General features: G+C 44.5%; 1 protein-coding gene across 1 annotated transcript; it reads left to right on the top strand.

Annotated features, from left to right (window-relative positions):
* Positions 23-16,643, top strand: WDR82 (WD repeat domain 82). The gene is made up of 9 exons (XM_021409096.1): positions 23-451; positions 5,168-5,265; positions 8,230-8,296; positions 8,489-8,588; positions 10,535-10,651; positions 11,355-11,510; positions 11,736-11,805; positions 12,920-13,062; positions 13,555-16,643. Exons 1-9 carry the CDS (start codon positions 291-293, stop codon positions 13,582-13,584), a joined length of 942 nt encoding a protein of 313 aa, XP_021264771.1. The 5' UTR covers positions 23-290; the 3' UTR covers positions 13,585-16,643.

Here is a 17,369-nt window from a genome sequence, read left to right as displayed (position 1 = left end):
CCCATAGCGGCGCCCCAAGATGGCGGACACAATGAGGAGGAGCCGCCGCGCCGCCGCCTGAGCGGGCCTAGCCTGGCTGCTCCCCGCTTTGCCCTGCCCGCACTCAGCCCGCCGCCTTTCCACGTCCTCCGCTGAGCCTTGCTGAGCTGCCGGGCCCCGCTTTGCTTTGCCTCGCCTCGCCTCCCCTTCTCTGGGCCTTGCCTTGTCTTTCCCGGCCCGCTCGGCGGCCCCGCCCGCCCGCCCTCAGCGCGGCCGCCCCTGAGCGCGGCGCGGCTCGGCCCGGCGGCGGCATGAAGCTGACGGACAACGTCCTGCGGAGCTTCCGCGTGGCCAAGGTGTTCCGCGAGAACTCGGACAAGATCAACTGCTTCGACTTCAGCCCCAACGGCGAGACAGTCATCTCCAGCAGCGACGACGACTCCATCGTGCTGTACGACTGCCAGGAGGGCAAGTGAGTGCCTCAGGCCCGGGCTGCGGCAGCGCCCTGAGGGCTGGCAGCGTACGGGCCGCGGGGTGGGAGCAGCGTGGGGCGGCGGGGCGTTGCTTGGCCCGGTGGTTGCCCGAGGGGAGATCTCGCTGCAGCGAGACGCACACAGCTTAGGGATCGAATCCCAGCCTTCCTGATCGCTACGAGCATACAAACTGGCTTTTCTGCCTCGCAAAAACACAAGCAATTGCTGTGAGCAGCGCTGTGTTAAGCAGCTGGATTCGGCTGTTGCGTGAATAAACCATAAGGCGAACAAGGTGTGCTGTCTGCTCACTACAACTTGTAATAGCTTGGGGATGCGTTCAGTAAAACCCCGTTCCCAAGTGGGGTTTAAGTGCATTGTGGGTGAGGGTGCTGTGCAATGCTCTGTGTTTTTCTCCAGTTGGATATTTGGGGAAAATGCTGGGCATAGCACAGGCTGCCTGGGGAGCTGGGGGAGTCACCGTCCCTGGAGGTGTTGAAGAACCGTGGGGATGTGGCGCTGAGGGATGTGGTCGGATGGCAGCGGGTGGATGGTGGGACTTGATGATCTCAGAGGTCCTTTCCAACCCTAATGATTCTACATTCCTATTTCTATCTGTAAATCGTGCTTGAAACATATGTGATTTACACGTCTTCAAACATCATGCAATATATTTTTCATCAATCAAGATGCTTACTTATTGGCACAACTTTATACTAATAGACTAAGATGCGTTTGTTTCCCATTGAACAGAATTACCCAATTTATTTTATTTCGTTGATCATGCAGCGCTCCTCCTGTCTTAGGGATAAAACCCCAGAAACCTCCACAGCCATTGGCAAACAGCGCTGTTGTTCAGAGGATTAAAAACACGCGACTAAGACAGCCGGTAACTTTGATAGTTTATGTTTTGGCAAGTGAGCAAAAGGCATTTGTACTCTGTAAGAGTTGGGGCAAATGGATGCTCCATAGCGATGCCATTAGTCCATTAAAATGGAAGAATTATGAAGTTTAGGTAACTGAAAGCTCTGAAAGAGTAATTGGTGTGGCTTTGATACTGCTTTTCAGGAAAATACATAGAGAAACATACTGAGCCTGGAGCTGTACTTTGGAAGGCAAAGAGAACGTGAGCCAGTCTTTGGTGTAGCGTGCAGGAGCAACTAGAAGTTGAGGATAGTTCAAAGGAAAGCTGGGAGTTGAGATTTTGTTGTTTCTGCTGGTGCCGATACGTGCTCGGCTTCTTTAAACTGTTACATTTTGTTTAAGCTTTAGTTTTAAGTGTTTCTTGGCTTAGAGATGTAATTCTCAGGTGGTTTTGTTTTGGAATGTTTTTAAGCATCACAAACCGACAGAAAGTGAAAGGAAAACGTGTGTATCTATTGTAGGACAGAGAGTGAAAATGACAGGGCAATAATGCAGGAGAGAATAACAAGTTGTTCCGCTGGTCAGTGTGTCAGTGTAGCCTGGTACTCCTAGCCCTGTTGCTTTTTCAAGCAGACTAAGGCATCGTTCTTAATGTGTTTGAAAGACACAAAATTCTCTTAATTTTGTAGACTACCAATCATATTCTATGCTTCTGTTTACTTTGCTTGTATTTCAAGTGAAACTTGTTGCTGTTGATAGTGCAAACTTCTGTTTGAAGTGAATTTGTGTTCATTTTTATAAGAGCAGGTAACATGATATGGATGGTGTCTGCTCTGGATGGCGTTCTCGATCCTAGTTATGTACAGCAGCAGAAGCGATGGGTGATGTCCATGCAGGCTTTATTGATTGCTCTTACCCTTTCAGTTTTGTAAAGAATCGTTTGATGGGTTGGGAGGCATTTGGCCCTCCTGTCACCATTTCTGTCTGTTACTGATGTGTGCTTTGCAGTGAGGTTTGCTTTAGCTATGTTAAGTGTAGAAGATTGGCTTTCTGCTGCAGCACTACAGGGCAGGCTGGTTTCATCAAGGTAACCCGTGTTACCAGGATGTGATTCTCTGGTGATTATAACATCTAAGTAAAAGTGACAGTTTCCCCCCACCCCGTTAGGAGTTCTGTTGGCTGCATAAGAAATGCATCTGTGTATAGTTATACTCGAGGCATACGCTCACCTCGTTTGCTTTGCTGCTTCAAATAAGCCACACCAATGCAAGAATCACATTGTCAGTGTAACCAAGGCCGCTGAAGTGAACCTCAGGCTGGGTGTATTAGGGCAGTCCATGAGACTTCAGCTGGAGGCTCATGTCTGTGGATCTGCAACCCTGGTGTCATACAAGGATGGCTTAGCAAAGATTCCGCTTGTATTTTGGTATGTATCCGTTGTATTTTAGTTATCCAAATGGAGAGGTTGTGGAGCTGGACTCTTGCTTAGCCATGGTGTTCACCAAACGTTTGTCGACTCTGGTTCTGGGTGATGGTTTTACCACCAGGAACAGTAGCAGTACAAGCCTTGCCAGTTCTGTTTCCTCTTTATAGCAGACTTGACTGTTATTCTAGAGCATTTTGCTTCGGGATATTGCTTGATTTGCAGTTGGGCTGGGTAGATCGGCAATCTAATGCGTGAAGGTACCGGCTGCTGCTTGTATCAGCTTACATATTCACCTTTCTTAAAACACATCTACAAATAGTCATGGCATTACTGACATACAGAGCATGCATGGGTATGTGTGGGTATTCTTTACTACAGTATGGAAAGAGAAACTGGCAAATTTAACTGGTTTGACCCTGTAAAATGTAACCACGTGGGAGCAGAGCAGTTTCCTGTAAAACGGCTGCTTGTCAACATAGTTTCGGTGCTTATTTTTCAACGCACACCCTTCCTAATACTTTTTTTTTCCTGGTTAAACTATTGCTTATCATGAAGATAAATCCAAAGGTCTGCCTCAGAGGTGTGGCATGGTGCTGCTCTGTTGGGTTTTACTGCTGAGCACATCTGTGGGGCAGCTCCAGGCGAGTGCAGTACATCCTCCCTCTGCACCGCTGCTCTGCTCGGGCTCAGCCCAAGGAGCTGTCCCTGCTGCCTGAAGCTGCCTTCCTCCTCTGGGTAGTCTCCCTCTGGTTGTGTTGCTGTACCCACAGCTGCGTGGCTGGTATCAGCTCTTCTCTGTAGCAAATTTCTATTCTATTCTGAATAGAGTTTCTAAGCTTTAAGCTTTTCAAAGATAAGGAAAAGCCAGGCTGGATTGGGCCCTGGGCAGCCTGATCTAGTGGGTGGCAACCAGCTTGAAGGTCCCTTCTCACCCAAGTTGTTTGTAGGTGCTCGAGCACATAGCTGAGGTAGCTACAAATAACAGGGGAGCATATCAGGTATAGAATACAGAATTTAATTGTCCAAATCCAAATTTTTTATGTTAGAGCATGTTATATGTGTACCATTTTCAATTTGTAGCAGCTTTGCATCTTTGAAGTTTTTGAAAGAGATAGAAAAATCAACTGGAAGAAACTGAGGAAGAATCTGTTGGGATTTGGTGCAAGGGGTACAAGTAGGGGAGTGCTTTTAATTATGTGTGCTATATTGACTTTCAATTACTGGAAGCTTCTCTCCAGCAAGTTCATTCCAAGTAAAGTCCTGTGGCTTCTGCTGTTCAAGAGTTAATCTTTAAGAATGAATGTCTATTCTTGTTCTGATAGGAAAAGTCCCCAGCTCCTGCTCTTGTTTGCGTGTGTCGCTTTGAGGCTAAAGAAAACAAGGAAACAGTTGAGTGTTTTAGAAATACCTTGTCTGAGGGTGTAGTCTGGTGAACTGTTCTTTGGCAGCAGTATTGGTTTAAACTGCTCCCGTTGTTTTGTTTCCACTTGCATGCTGTTACCTTCCATTTGCAATAGTGAAGCATTTTATGGGCCCGGGCTAGAAGTAACTCCCTGAAGAGATTGCGTTATTTCTCGTAGAATCATGTTGATCAGAACCCGTCCTGGTCCATTGCCCAGCTCAGAAACCACTGTGCTGCCTCAGCTGCACAGAAAGAAAGAGGAAGGAAGGTGCTGGAGACCTCACGCCACTTTGCAATTCTGCTACTGCAGAAAGATACACTTTAACTGCTGCTTCTGTGCTTGCTTTGCAGTATGAGTTTCTACTACTGCAGTATGTTGCTTGCTTACCAGACCCTTAACAACCAGTTCTGTATGTCTTCACTTTCTAGAATGTCTCCAATTTTGTCACATAATGTTACACTTGAGTTTCATGCTTTAATTAAGACAGGATTTGAGTATAATTCTCCAGCAGTTTGAGAGTCCCTGTGTTACCATTGCTTTCTTATAGCGCTGCTATGCGTTTGCCTTAATACCAGGAAATTATTCTGAGTGAGATGCTCTGAGGTTTTGAAATGGCATAGGACAAAAAGGCAAAATCAGAATCTAAAACATGCAGCAAATGGATTAGAAATGGACTTTGGCAAGGTACGGATGAGGTAATGCTGCTTGACATTAAAGGCTTCTTATTCTAGCTGCCCCAGCTCTTCATGGTAGACACTGTGGGGGGAAAAAGAATTTTGGAGGGAAACTAATAAGTGAATTTTGCTGACATCGCGGGGAACTCAAGCCTAGAGATGATCTTGGAGATAGCACCGAGGTACTTGTTTGAAAATGAAATACAAACGCTTTTCTTTCATTGTATAAAAACATCTGACTGCTTGAAACAATCTTGTAGCATGGTACTGAAACCAGGCACTGCTAATGGGGTCTGTTTCAGTTTGAGCTTTGTGGCGGTGAGGGCAATTATCTCTGCTTCCTTCTAACAGACCGAAGAGAACGCTGTACAGTAAGAAGTATGGAGTGGACCTCATCAGATACACACACGCAGCCAACACAGTTGTGTACAGCTCCAACAAAATAGATGGTAAGTGATCTGTGTACACTTGAAGTGATGTGCCTGGGTAAATGGCACCAATGGGCTGGCAAAAACTTGCAGCAGCTTTTAGGTGATGAGTATGCTGCCACGGGGGATTTGGTGTTCAACTCTAATGCACAACTTAGTGAAATGCTCTGAAGCGTGCTGTTGTTGAGTTCTGTAGATGGATGTTGGTGAGATAAAATTTCACTTCTTGACCCTGGGGAGTTCAAGAAAAATAAGAATTCAAAGTTCATTTTGTTGTTTGATACCATTGTAGTCAGCCTCTGTGTCTTATGTTCTTCCTCCTGTGAAATGAGGAAGAAGGAGAAGGCAGCAGAAGGTGGGCTAAATGGCTGGTACACTGGCAAGGCAACTGCAAAGAAAGGGAATGTTCTTCTCCTGCAGCAGAGGGATGACAGACAGCTCAGGCAACTGCAAACCACCAGCCACACCTGAAGGAGGTCGCAGAGCTCTTCTGAGATGAGCTTTGTTCCTGTTCATTAGCCCCACTGCTTTTTCCCATCTAATAGGCGTAGGTAGAACACTGGTTTCCGTGCTGTTCTTCCCACAGTCGCTATCTGCAATAGCCACATTCTTCAAGTCAATGACATTGTGGGGCTTTTTAGACCTTCACAACTATCGATGAAAGGATTTGAATTTAATTTAAAAGTCCAATTTAGCACTTGCATAAATAGATGGCTAATCCTTCCATAGGGCACTACTTCTTCCCAAGGCTAGAAACAGCTAGAATCCATTGGTTCTGAACAGTTTATCTCAGTTTTGTTGCTAGTGTCTGACAGGAGTCAGAAAAGAGCCAGAGAATATGAATCTAGAGCAGGTGGAAGTTAAGAGTTAGGAAGTCAAGATAAAGTAGAGCAAGCTAGATCTGAATCTGTAGCAACAAGGAAGTTTGTGATGGCATTGGTTTCAATGATGTAAAAGGATTACGAGTCGGACTGGAAGCACTTGCTTCTTTGGTCTGTTGCACGGCCAACTTACTTGTTTTTTGTGGAATTACTTTGTTCTGTAGAAGTTCTGGCTTGGCTGTAATGTTAGTTTATAATTAATTAACAATTTAAGGTTTTTAATGCTGTTTTCAATTGGGAGTTCTTGTTTACAAGCGCCGGCTTGCCTTTAAGGAGCCAGAATTTAAACGAGTGCTGATCCTGAAGGAAAGCATTATGATAAACACTGAATTGGGGTAAAAGAAAAAGGTGGAATGTGGAAGTATTTGTCTGTGAGGTTTAGTCAAACCAGCAGTGCTCTAGGGGTCCACATACACTGTAGCAGCTAATGCCTGTGCTCTTGGGCAAGGTGTGTGGTAACCCTTCGTGCAACAACCCAGGAACGTGTTGGAGTGCTATCCCTTGCTCCCCAGTGTTGGAGTTGCCACCAATCTGTTTATTTCTGAAGATTTCCTCAAGACCTTTGGATGTAGTTCCTCTTGCCTGATTCCAGGCTGAGGTAGTAGTTTGTACAGTTTGAGGGTCTATGATACCACCCGGTACAGGAGATAACTGTACAGGCCACTGCCTTGCCTGGGACGGAGCGCTGCCAACAAAAAGGATCGCAGGATTACTTGCAAAGAAGGATGAATTCTGCAAGAACGCTTGGGATATCAGGTAATGACTGTTCTCACAGGAAAAACCAGGGATGTGCCTCATCAGCATGTTTGAAGTGTTAGTTCCAGTCATTACGGGATGTGATGCTGGTTTTGGGGATTTTCATTTTAGACAGTCACCTGAGGTCGTTTAAAGCCTTTTGGGGCAGTCACCAGCATTACGTTTCCTGCTTGATCAAGTCAGCCTTAATTTTACTGTCAAATACCAGAGAGTGGTTCAGAACTCTGATCTCAGACAAAAATGGTAACTCAATCATTTTTTCCACAGAGCTCAAATTTTGCAGAATAATCCTTTTTAAAAGTCCCAAATGCTGTAGCTCTTGAGTGTTAAAACGCTCCCTGTATATTGCATCCCTTGGACTCTTCTTCTGAGTCAAGAATAAAAATGATGTTTTCCTTCAGTTTCTTGGAGCCTCAGCAGTCCTTGTTGTTCCAGCAGTGTGGAGTTGCACAGCACTGTATGGAGCAGGTGCATGAGGCCGATCTTTTCCATCTAGCAATAGCTTAAACTGGTTCCCTTCAGCTAGCGTTAGAAGAAATTTGGATGATGCTGTTTTGTTAGTCTTTCCGTGTGAAAGCTGCTTTAGATGTCAGAGGTTTAACTTCTGCTTCTCATGTTTCATTGCTCAAATGCATCTGCATACAAAGGTTAAAAAAATTCTGTGCTCTAATAAATCAGCAAATTGCTTCCTTTTTCCAAAGATTTATTTTAATCTTGGGTGAAAGTCTCAACGGTGCCTTCCAAAATTCTGAGTGCTTTTGGCCTTTACTTAATACAATTATAAATTGATGAGTGCTTTAGTGCTGCTCTCATTTAATTTTTTAATGGTCTTGTCCTGGCCTTGAAGTTCATGTTTTATTTCCTCTCTGGGTAAATTCACATGTTTCTTGAGCTTACTGTTCAGTTGGAGGCTTGATGGATGTGTATGTAGGTAAGACAGCAATGTTCCTACTGTAAAGGAAAAATGAAAGTGGTAGCATCGACTTTGGAAAGTTCTGATTTTGTGAGGGTGATGGAGTAAAACCTTCTGCTGCTTTAATTTGAGCAACATTGAAATCAATGTGTATAAATTGCATGACATTTTTGCCTTTAAAAGATGTAATATTACTTCAGACCGCATGAAGCATCCTTTCTGTTGCTTGACTTCCTCTTCTGCCTTGGAAACCAAGTTGCTTTATGTGTGTTTCTCACTTGATTCAGCTTCAAGTCTGACTTGAACTCAGGTGACCAGGCTTACTCACTGCAGCAAGATTGCTGTTGCTGTGGGGAACAAGTTGACTGTGAGGCAGCTTTTAGCTCACATTGATTTCATGGTGTAACAAAGCTGCTGGTTTGTTTCTGGTTTCAGATACAATCCGATACCTCTCGCTGCATGACAACAAATACATTCGGTATTTCCCCGGGCATACCAAAAGGTAAGATGTGGTTTGGGGGTGGTACAGGAGAAACTGAGATGGTGCTTGTGTTGTGTTGCACTCCAGCCCTTTTTTTTTTTTTTTGCTTTGTAGAACTGTTGAATAGTGGGCTTGTACACAACTGGTGAGATAGGAGTTGCTTCATGAACTCCTTTTGTCTGTCTTTGATGCATATGATCTTGTGTGTTGCAGAGTGGTTGCCCTTTCAATGTCTCCAGTGGATGATACTTTTATTTCTGGATCCCTTGATAAAACTATTCGACTCTGGGATCTTCGCTCTCCGAATTGCCAGGTACAGTATCAAATTGATGTGCATATTTATGTGTTCCATTTTCTGATAGAAAGATGCAAAATGGATGTGTTCTTGCTATCAAAGAAAAGTACTGTTGCTGGTTTAGTATTAACACCTTCTTGGAATGCTGAAGGAGTCTTGATCAAGAAGTCTCAAAAGGTCTCTTAATTATTTCAATTAAGCATGTCACATTGTGTAACACCACTTGCTTCCACTTATATCTCTGTACTGGAAAAGCACCGGGAAGAGCAAGGCATAACACCACAGCTGATAAAACAAGAGGTAGGCTGTTAATGAGGCTGCTACCTCATACAAAAAGTGTTCTCTTAGCCAGCATCTTTCCACGGAAGAGGTGCTGGGAGGTGCACTATGAACACTCAAAACGCATTTGTGTTTAAATTTGAAGCCTTGATGCAATTAAATTGGATGAAGAAATGGGTGATGTAAAGTAACGCAGTAACCGTGTGGTCTGTCTACACCTTCCATCGCCTTTATTGTTTGTCAGACCTGTTTGTGAGCAGATGCAGTTTCCTAAAAGCAAAGAAAAACCCTTTCACTTTTATTTACTTGCTTTGATAGTTTTGTGTTTGGGGCTTTGTTTTGTTTTTAGAGAGGGAAAAGCTGACAACAAAAAATAAGACTGGGAGTAAATCTCCACCTTTCAGTGGTGATGAGCTGTGTCATCCCTGTAGGTAACATGGTAGTGCACTCTCATCTCAATGGGGCTGCATATAAGAGGGCTGCTTTCTGATTTCAGGTGATATAACTAAATGAAAAGGGAAATAAAAGGTTACATTTTTCACTAAATAGATCTATCTGCCCTAGAAGTAAGCTTTTTTTTCTAACTAGAAACATTTTTGCCTTTTTCTGGGAGTACATCTTTTATGCCAGTGTATGAATTTGCCTTGGGGTGAATCTCAATCTCGAAGTTGCAACGGATGCTAAGGTTGTAATTTCAATGATGGTTCTGTGATTTACACCAAAGTTTGAAGCTGTAAGAATAGTAATACCAGGAGTTGTAACTGGAAGCTGCAGCCAGCCACTGTTAGGAAACAGGCTGAGGAGCTGTTGCTTGTAATTTTCAATTTGCCCATGAGATGGCAGCCGTAGTGGCTGAAACATCATGAAACCGAAGATGTCCTGATTGTGAGGATCCTGAGTATTGGCTAGCTCACTGCCTAATCTTCAGGGAGAAATGACCTAAATTAGGGGGAAAAAAAAAGTAGTAAAGGCTACTGAGGAACAGTATACTTCTGAATGCAGAAGCTTAACTGTATTGTTGATTTAATCAAAGATGTGTTCTTATTGATGAACGGTTATATAGAAACATTAGGCTAATGCACAGACTTGCCAGTCAGTGTACAGAAATCATATATCTTGTTGACTTTCATCAAATTCTCTCAAGTCTTTTCTAGTGTGAGTTGTGGAAGAATTCACATTAAGCCATAAAAATGCTCTGATGCCATCTGGGAGGTTTGAGTTGTCATTAAGTTGGGATGGGAAGTTCTGCAGTGGTGTTTACCAGAGCTGTTTCTACCTACTTCAAAAATAGCTTTTTCCCCCTCTTCACAACCATAATTGGAAGCACATTGCTGTCAATTCCAGCAGCACTGTTTTGTGCAACTGCCTCTTGTGAGTGCTGTTAGAGTTGCAACATCCTCCCTCCTCTCCTTACTTTCTGAGTAAATGACAGCTGTAATGAGATCTCGATTTGTTCCAGCATTAACTTTGTCATTACAGTGAACTGGAAGCTCTGTGTGATGATCTGAAGTAGGTGAATTGCTTTTGAGGGGCTAACTTAGAAACGTGATGAAATCTCAGTAGTCACAACTGAAATTCAGTTGTTCAGCCTGTATGCTGCTGACCTGCTTACAGTGAACTCTAAGGGTGGTGGAGGAATACGAGCATCACGTCAGCAAAATAACGTGGACTTCCTCTGTTTCTAGGGTTTAATGCATCTCCAGGGGAAACCAGTGTGCTCTTTTGACCCAGAAGGGTTGATTTTTGCTGCTGGAGTCAATTCTGAAATGGTGAAGCTTTATGATCTCCGCTCTTTTGACAAGGTGAGCCACCCTTACTTCATTTCTTACACTTTTTAGCTTGCAAGAAGTAACACAAACTCAGTGCTTGGAGGCTGGGTTTGTTTGCTCCAGCTTGCTCTCTGTGGTGCCTCTGCTTGGCACCCACAGAGTTTTCGGTTGGTGCATGTCTGATGGACAGTATGTGCTGTCAACAGTTCCTGTAATCCACCCTCGAACACTTGTGGGAGTTGACCTCCACTAACTCTTTAACCTGTTCCAATTTCATATTTGGGGTCTCTGTTGTTGTTGTTTTCCTTGCTGCTTAATCTGGAAGAACATTGGGAAAGATGGAGCCAAGATCTTCAGAAAGGATGGAAATTTCAAAGAAAATCTAGAATTCAGATGACAATTACACTGGCTCGGGCTCTCTCTAACTTCAGTTGGCAGCTTTGTTTGAAAATTCAAGCTCCAGCATTCCCTGAAATTTATTTCTACTATTGGATGTAGTAGAGTAAGGGAAATCAGATACTGAAACACCCTTCCTGTGGCTCTTTCAACTTTGGAAACTGTGGATTCATATTTCATTGAAACTTAAACATGCAGCGGCATGTTTTAACTGTGATGTTTTCCCTTGTCTGGTATTTCAGGCCTAAGATTTTTCTCTTATAAATCTTTTCATTAGCAAAGGTTAAAAGCAGACTCTTGTTAGCAGCAGTGCATCATACTTCTCCTTTTTTCTTTGAAGGGGCCATTTGCTACGTTTAAGATGCAGTATGACCGCACGTGTGAGTGGACAGGCCTAAAGTTCAGTAATGATGGCAAACTCATCCTTATATCAACTAATGGAGGATTCATTCGACTGATTGATGCCTTTAAAGGAGCTGTCCTGCATACGTTTGGGGTGAGCATGATGCCTGTGTTACCTGCTTGAAACTTGGCATTTGAACCATAGAATGGCTTGGGTTGGAGGGGACCTTAAAGATATGCTGCCTTGGAGTATCACAAAAACCAGTATCCTTCCTGCCCCTCTGCACACAGAACTCTGCAGTGCCATAGAGGAGACTCTGCCTTTTTTTTTTTGTGAGATTACTGAGCACACTACTGCATCTTCTCTTTTGTTCCCTAGGGATATAACAACAGTAAGGCTGTCACGCTGGAGGCGTCGTTCACACCAGACTCTCAGTTCATCATGATAGGTAAGATACTCTCCTCAGAAGAAACTTCAGTGCTGTACGTTCTTTAGGACTCAAATTACATCAGTGTTGGGAAGCAGATAGTATTTAAATAATACAGTGCAGTTGTTAGCTTTCTTTACATTGACGGGAATCTTCTGTTTTGTTGGTAACTCACTCAGCATCTTTGAGAACAAAACTTAAGTGAGCCTGCGAGTGAGCGATGTCATTGCGAAAAGTTTTGGCTGAGAGCTTCCTTCTCGCAGAGAAGGGCCTGTTCTTGCTTTCTTCAACCTGATGCTTAGTCTTGTCTTTGGAGAGCACTTTACTGAACAAATTTACATTCCTACTGTGGTCTTCCAAATGAAATTTTTAGTGAAAAAGTTCCAAAATGCTTATTTCTCTTCAGCTTTTAAACATGGCAAGTTATAACTGATGCTCCTTAATTTTTTTTTCTCCCTGAAAGGCCATGTGTAAAAACTGCAGTGGAAAAAATTCGTTGCATTTTTATTGGGAATCCTGTTTAAAATGAGACTAAACCAGAGTTGAGTTGTAAAAATGTTCAGCCTCCAGCTTCACAGTTCACCTTGCAAATAGTGATGCTTTTTGCAAAAATGCCATTTTAAAGTGAAAAACCCGTCCTGTTTGTAGCAGCGTGGGGAGTCGATGTCTCCAGAGAAGCTTCTGGTATTTGGCATAGCACTCTGAAACCTTCACTGGAAAGCCTTTGATTAGTGTGCACACCTAAGGACACATTTATCTAGTTCTGTGCCTGAAATGAGCACTTCTGTGAACAGTGATTCTTGCACTCAGCTTTTGGCCTCTCACACATGAGTGGAAGCTGGCAGTGGTCTTTCTTCCTCGCTTGGTTAGTGTCAGCTCTCCTCTCCTGATGGTGGTTGTTAATCTCTTTGGCAGAATAATGTCACGCTGTGTTGGTTCTCCGTGGTGCAGAGACACAAACCATATGTTTGGATGCAAATGTGTGAACTCTAGCCACGTTTTGTAAAGGTTGTAGGGATACTTTTGAAAACTTAAAAGTTAAGCTAAGAAGAGAAGGTGTTCTTGTTCCTTCATGCTTTTTCTGTTGGCCTCTCCAATGTATATTGTGTATCTTGTTTTCCCCTCCTGCCTGCAGGATCAGAGGATGGGAAGATTCATGTTTGGAATGGGGAAAGTGGGATGAAAGTGGCCGTACTGGATGGGAAACACACAGGTCCTATAACCTGTCTGCAGTTCAACCCCAAATTCATGACTTTTGCTAGCGCATGTTCAAATATGGTAAGAAAATTACTCAACTTCCTTCTAGTTCTGTGATGCACTTACCCTCTTGGAAAGGACTCTGAGAAGGTTCTGTGGTGCCAGTAGGCATTTCCTTGGGCTTTCTGAGAGCCAGGCCTCTATCAAACCTTTATGCACATCACCTGCTGGGTGGATACATGGTGCAGCACGCCAAGTACTGGCAGGGAAATGACTGAACACATGCATGAAGGTGGAACAGTGAATGAAAGTGCAAGGAGAAGTGTGAATTTCTTTGGTTGCCGCACACAGCTGATGTTTTCATTCTATGTAAGGCTGGCTTGCTATGGAGAACATGCATTGCAAACCACAGCAGGATAAGAAAGGGTTTAATTCCCTGGGAGGGTGTTGCTGCCTCTCCCCTAGTCTCTGCGTGTCTGCTTATGGAAGGGAGCCACGAGCAACTCCTGACTTGTGCTGTAGGGTATTTGTATTCTGCTCAGTAACAGATGTTCTTTCTTTCCTCTCTTGTAGGCCTTCTGGTTGCCGACTATTGATGACTAATTCCTACACTGCAGCTACTGTCAGATGACTTTCCATACTGCTAACAGCAGCGTATTCTTGCAAGGATAGTATTGGAGTTGCCTACATCTTCTAGACTCTGATCCCATTCCTGTATATGTTTCCATATGTCTTACCTTATTGGCTGCATTCCTCTCCAAGGACTCCTCCACTTGACCTCCTAGCATGTTCAGAAGTGACATACAACACTTCCTTTCCTTGCAGACCATGCCCAGCAGGCTTCAGCTGAAGTTGGAGCTGGCACAGTATTATGAAAGCAGGGGAGTCTGCTTTATTTACAATATGCTTGTGGCAGTTTTTAAGCTGTAATTTTGTATTATATCCTTCTTGAAGTGCACAACGCAATTGATGTTCTGGGGTGGAATGTGCAGTTCCTTCCCACAAGTGCATGTTTTTCACATCTGGGATCTCTGTTTCACTGCAGTCCACGGATGGAAATTACTTCTGTGCCAAATGTGAACACTGACAGCTTTCAACTCAAATAGCAGATGCTGGAATCTCTTGCAGTTGAACACATGCTGAAAGAGTGGGTGACTACATTTTCATCACACATCCTATCATCCTTTTTTGGCAATTTAGCCTGCAACAAACCATACACGTTTTACACTGCCAGAGCTTTAAGAAGCCTCCGTGCTGTTTGCTCTGCCAGCATCCCAGAGGGCGCACGCAGTGCTGGAGTGTGGTCTGTGTCCCAAGCAATAAAGGAGTCTGTCAGCAGGAAGATGGGGAAACCAAACTGGGACTGAAAGCACAGTCTGCCTCTATATCTTCCTTATGTATCATCATGGCTGATTTTTGTAAATATTTTTGGGGGGCAGTGGGAATGGGCCATATTTTTTTACTTTTAGATATTAAAGAATGTGATGTGGGCCAGTGGTGTGGGATGTCAAAGCTGTTTACTTTCACCAATGCAGTTTTCCCCCTCCTGGTTTGTAAATAAGCTCCGTTAAGTGCTCCCCAGACTGGGGTTAGACCTGTATCACTTGGTTGATGCAACAGCATGCACAGTTGGTTCATTATTTCATCATGCACTTGTTACAGAGTGTACAGGTTTACAGCAGCAGCCTGAAAAGAGCGATGCTTTATTTACCAGCTGGAATTGCATTGAAAGTAAAGCTTAACATGGTCTTGCTGGCTTTGCTCTGCTGTGGCCCTGCTCCAAGGACCACCCCCACAGAGATGGGAGGGACATGCTCTCCTGCTCCAGTGGGGCTCGCTGGCAAATTATACAGTCTTCAAGCCTTGTTCCATGTTCTTTCTCCTGTGATGTTGCATTGATTAGATACATCCAGTGGCAGGCCACGACGGGCTCAGAATGAATGTGGCATTTATTGTATTCTTACCTTTCTAAATGTGCTTGGTGTTATATGCTGGGCCTTGGCCTGGAAAGTGTTCTTCCCTTCTCCTGAATGTAAAATGTTGGCAAGGTGAAAAACACAGCTATGGGCATTTTCTCCGTGCACTCCAGTATCAATCCACACTGGAAAATGGTGCTCAAGCATTTTACCTTTGGTCAGTTATCTAGCAAAGTATTACAGCAAGGTTCTCAGCTGAGAAGAACCTGAACTCAGAGCCTGTCTCCTCCACAAGTAGAACAGCTGCTCCTGTTTTGCTTTTCCTCGCCTTTTATGTTTTTTACAGCCTTTGTCAAATGGAAATGAGCTGCACAAAGAACTGGGGATTTGGAACGAGCGTTTCTCCACTGCTGGTTCCTCTAAAGCACCACTGCCTGCTGAGCTGCAGCCTTTGCCTGTGACAGTCTTCGGGAGGACTGCTGTGCGTGAGGCAGTCTGAGAAGCTCCATGTTTGATGCTGTTGTGGCTGCTTTCTGCTTAGGCTGAGTGGCTTGCCTCTGCTGCCATTACCACGCATGTTTTGAGCCATTTCTCATGTCATCGCCTGTGATGTGAGTGTGCCTGCCTGTCCTCCAGTGGGGGAGCGAGGGGAGCAGCGGACCAACGCTTCTGCTTTCACCAAACCTTTCTGCTGTCAGAGCTAAAGTTGAGAGATTCATACTACGACACCAGCATCCCTCTTCCCGCTGCGTACTGTCCCACCAGCTCCTAGAAACGCCCAGGACAAAGGGAGCTGGATGTCTCAGACCTCACAGTTGACTGGGTTTTCACCACCACCTCCCAAGCTTGGTGTTGTTGCGTTTCAGGCTGCTTGGTGCTATTTTACCTTTCTCAGTGTTTCTGTAAGCAGCCGTCTTCTGCAGCGGTTTGTAACGTGGAGCTGCTTGGGCTCTGTAGTGTGTTTTAACAGTTTGATTTTTACACTCAGTAGCCATTGGTCTTTGGGGGTTCTAAAGTCTGTTGCCTTAGCGAATGGATACCCACCCAGGTGTTCTTTCCCGTTACTCTTAATAGGGAAGCATCTGGAAGTCTGTGATTCTAAAAATGTTCTTTGTTGGCGTGGCTTGAGTGCTTGTCTAAAAATCGTTACTCAGTTCTCTTCTGCTTGCAGTGTTGTACAACTTTGTGCATTGCGGCATGAAATGCTTTTTTTAAGAAAAAAAAAAAAGGACCAAAGTACCCATCTAGAAGGACACATCCACTAAGAGCATCAGTGGGATTCTACAGTGAGATGAACTCACAGGTTTGTGCCCAGCGCAGCACTAAGGCTCAGTTCAAACTGGAATGCTTTCCCAGGGCCAAGCACAACCTGCACGGTGGCAAAACCATCTTAGGGGTTGGTGGGGCAGTGAATGTTCTCCATTTGCCTTTAAAAGAAGGAAATGGGCCGAGTAGTGTCAAGAAACTTTAGTATCCCGTGTTCCTGACAGATTAGGTGAGTAAAGGTGTTAGTTTCCAGCTTCTACAGGCTTCTCTAAAGGTTACAAGACTACAGTTCTTGTGTTCTTCGGGGCACCTAGCTAATGAGAAATGTACCTCGTTAAAAACAGCACTCCCAGATCTAACAGTGTCCAAACTTATGTAAAGCCAAGTAGGAAACAGCATTCTGCACCCCACCCCCCTGCTGGACATCTTTTATGCCAACCCTTTGTTCTTTGGGATGAAATAAAGGTGAAGGGGAATCAAGACTCAGCAGCCCACTCCTAAATAACGCTGTTGGCTGAGCTCATCTGCTTGGGCTGTAGGAGACTCGGTGTAGACTTTTGGAGGCTCCTACATCCTGGGTTAATGCCCCAGCTCCTGGTCTGGGGGACATGGAAGCACTTAAGTGAACAAAGGTGGAAGCAGCAGTGTATCTTCCTCCAGTGCTGCTTCTGCCTGTATTTGCACTTTAAGAGTCTCCACCTTGTTTTTGGGGTCCAGGCTAGGATCCTGGTGAGAAAAAGCTGGCCTCTTCGGTTACGAGCTGGTTTTGTGAATTTTACTCCTAGGTGGTATCTGCAGCTGAGTGTAAATACGTGGATGTGGAGAAGTCAATATTGTGGCTGTTAACAATAAATATTTTGTAGACAGATGGCCGAGTGCTGTAAACTCTGCGTTTGTCTGGTGTGGCACGACTCGCTGGTTTCCTAGAGGGGAGCGGGGAAACGTGTTTGAAAGTCTCCTTAGTTTTGGAGGTAGGGAAGCAGCCCTGTTGAGGCAGAGTGCCCTAGGAAGAGGAGTGTGTGCAGGCGCCTGATCTGGATGGGAGCTGAGGTTTTTCTCAGCGGGGAACAAGCTTGTTGAGCTGGTGTAATAGGAGACTTGGATCGTTCTAGTCAAGCTGCCGTAGGGGGATGGGCAGGTGACAACATGGGTAACATCCCATGCATGTTATTTGCAGGTTAAAGTCGAGGATGAGGGAGAAGTGAG

The sequence above is a fragment of the Numida meleagris genome, chromosome 11 (genome assembly GCF_002078875.1).
Source record: "Numida meleagris isolate 19003 breed g44 Domestic line chromosome 11, NumMel1.0, whole genome shotgun sequence".
NCBI classification, from domain to species: domain Eukaryota; kingdom Metazoa; phylum Chordata; class Aves; order Galliformes; family Numididae; genus Numida; species Numida meleagris.
This window is presented reverse-complemented; position numbering and strand designations above follow the sequence as displayed.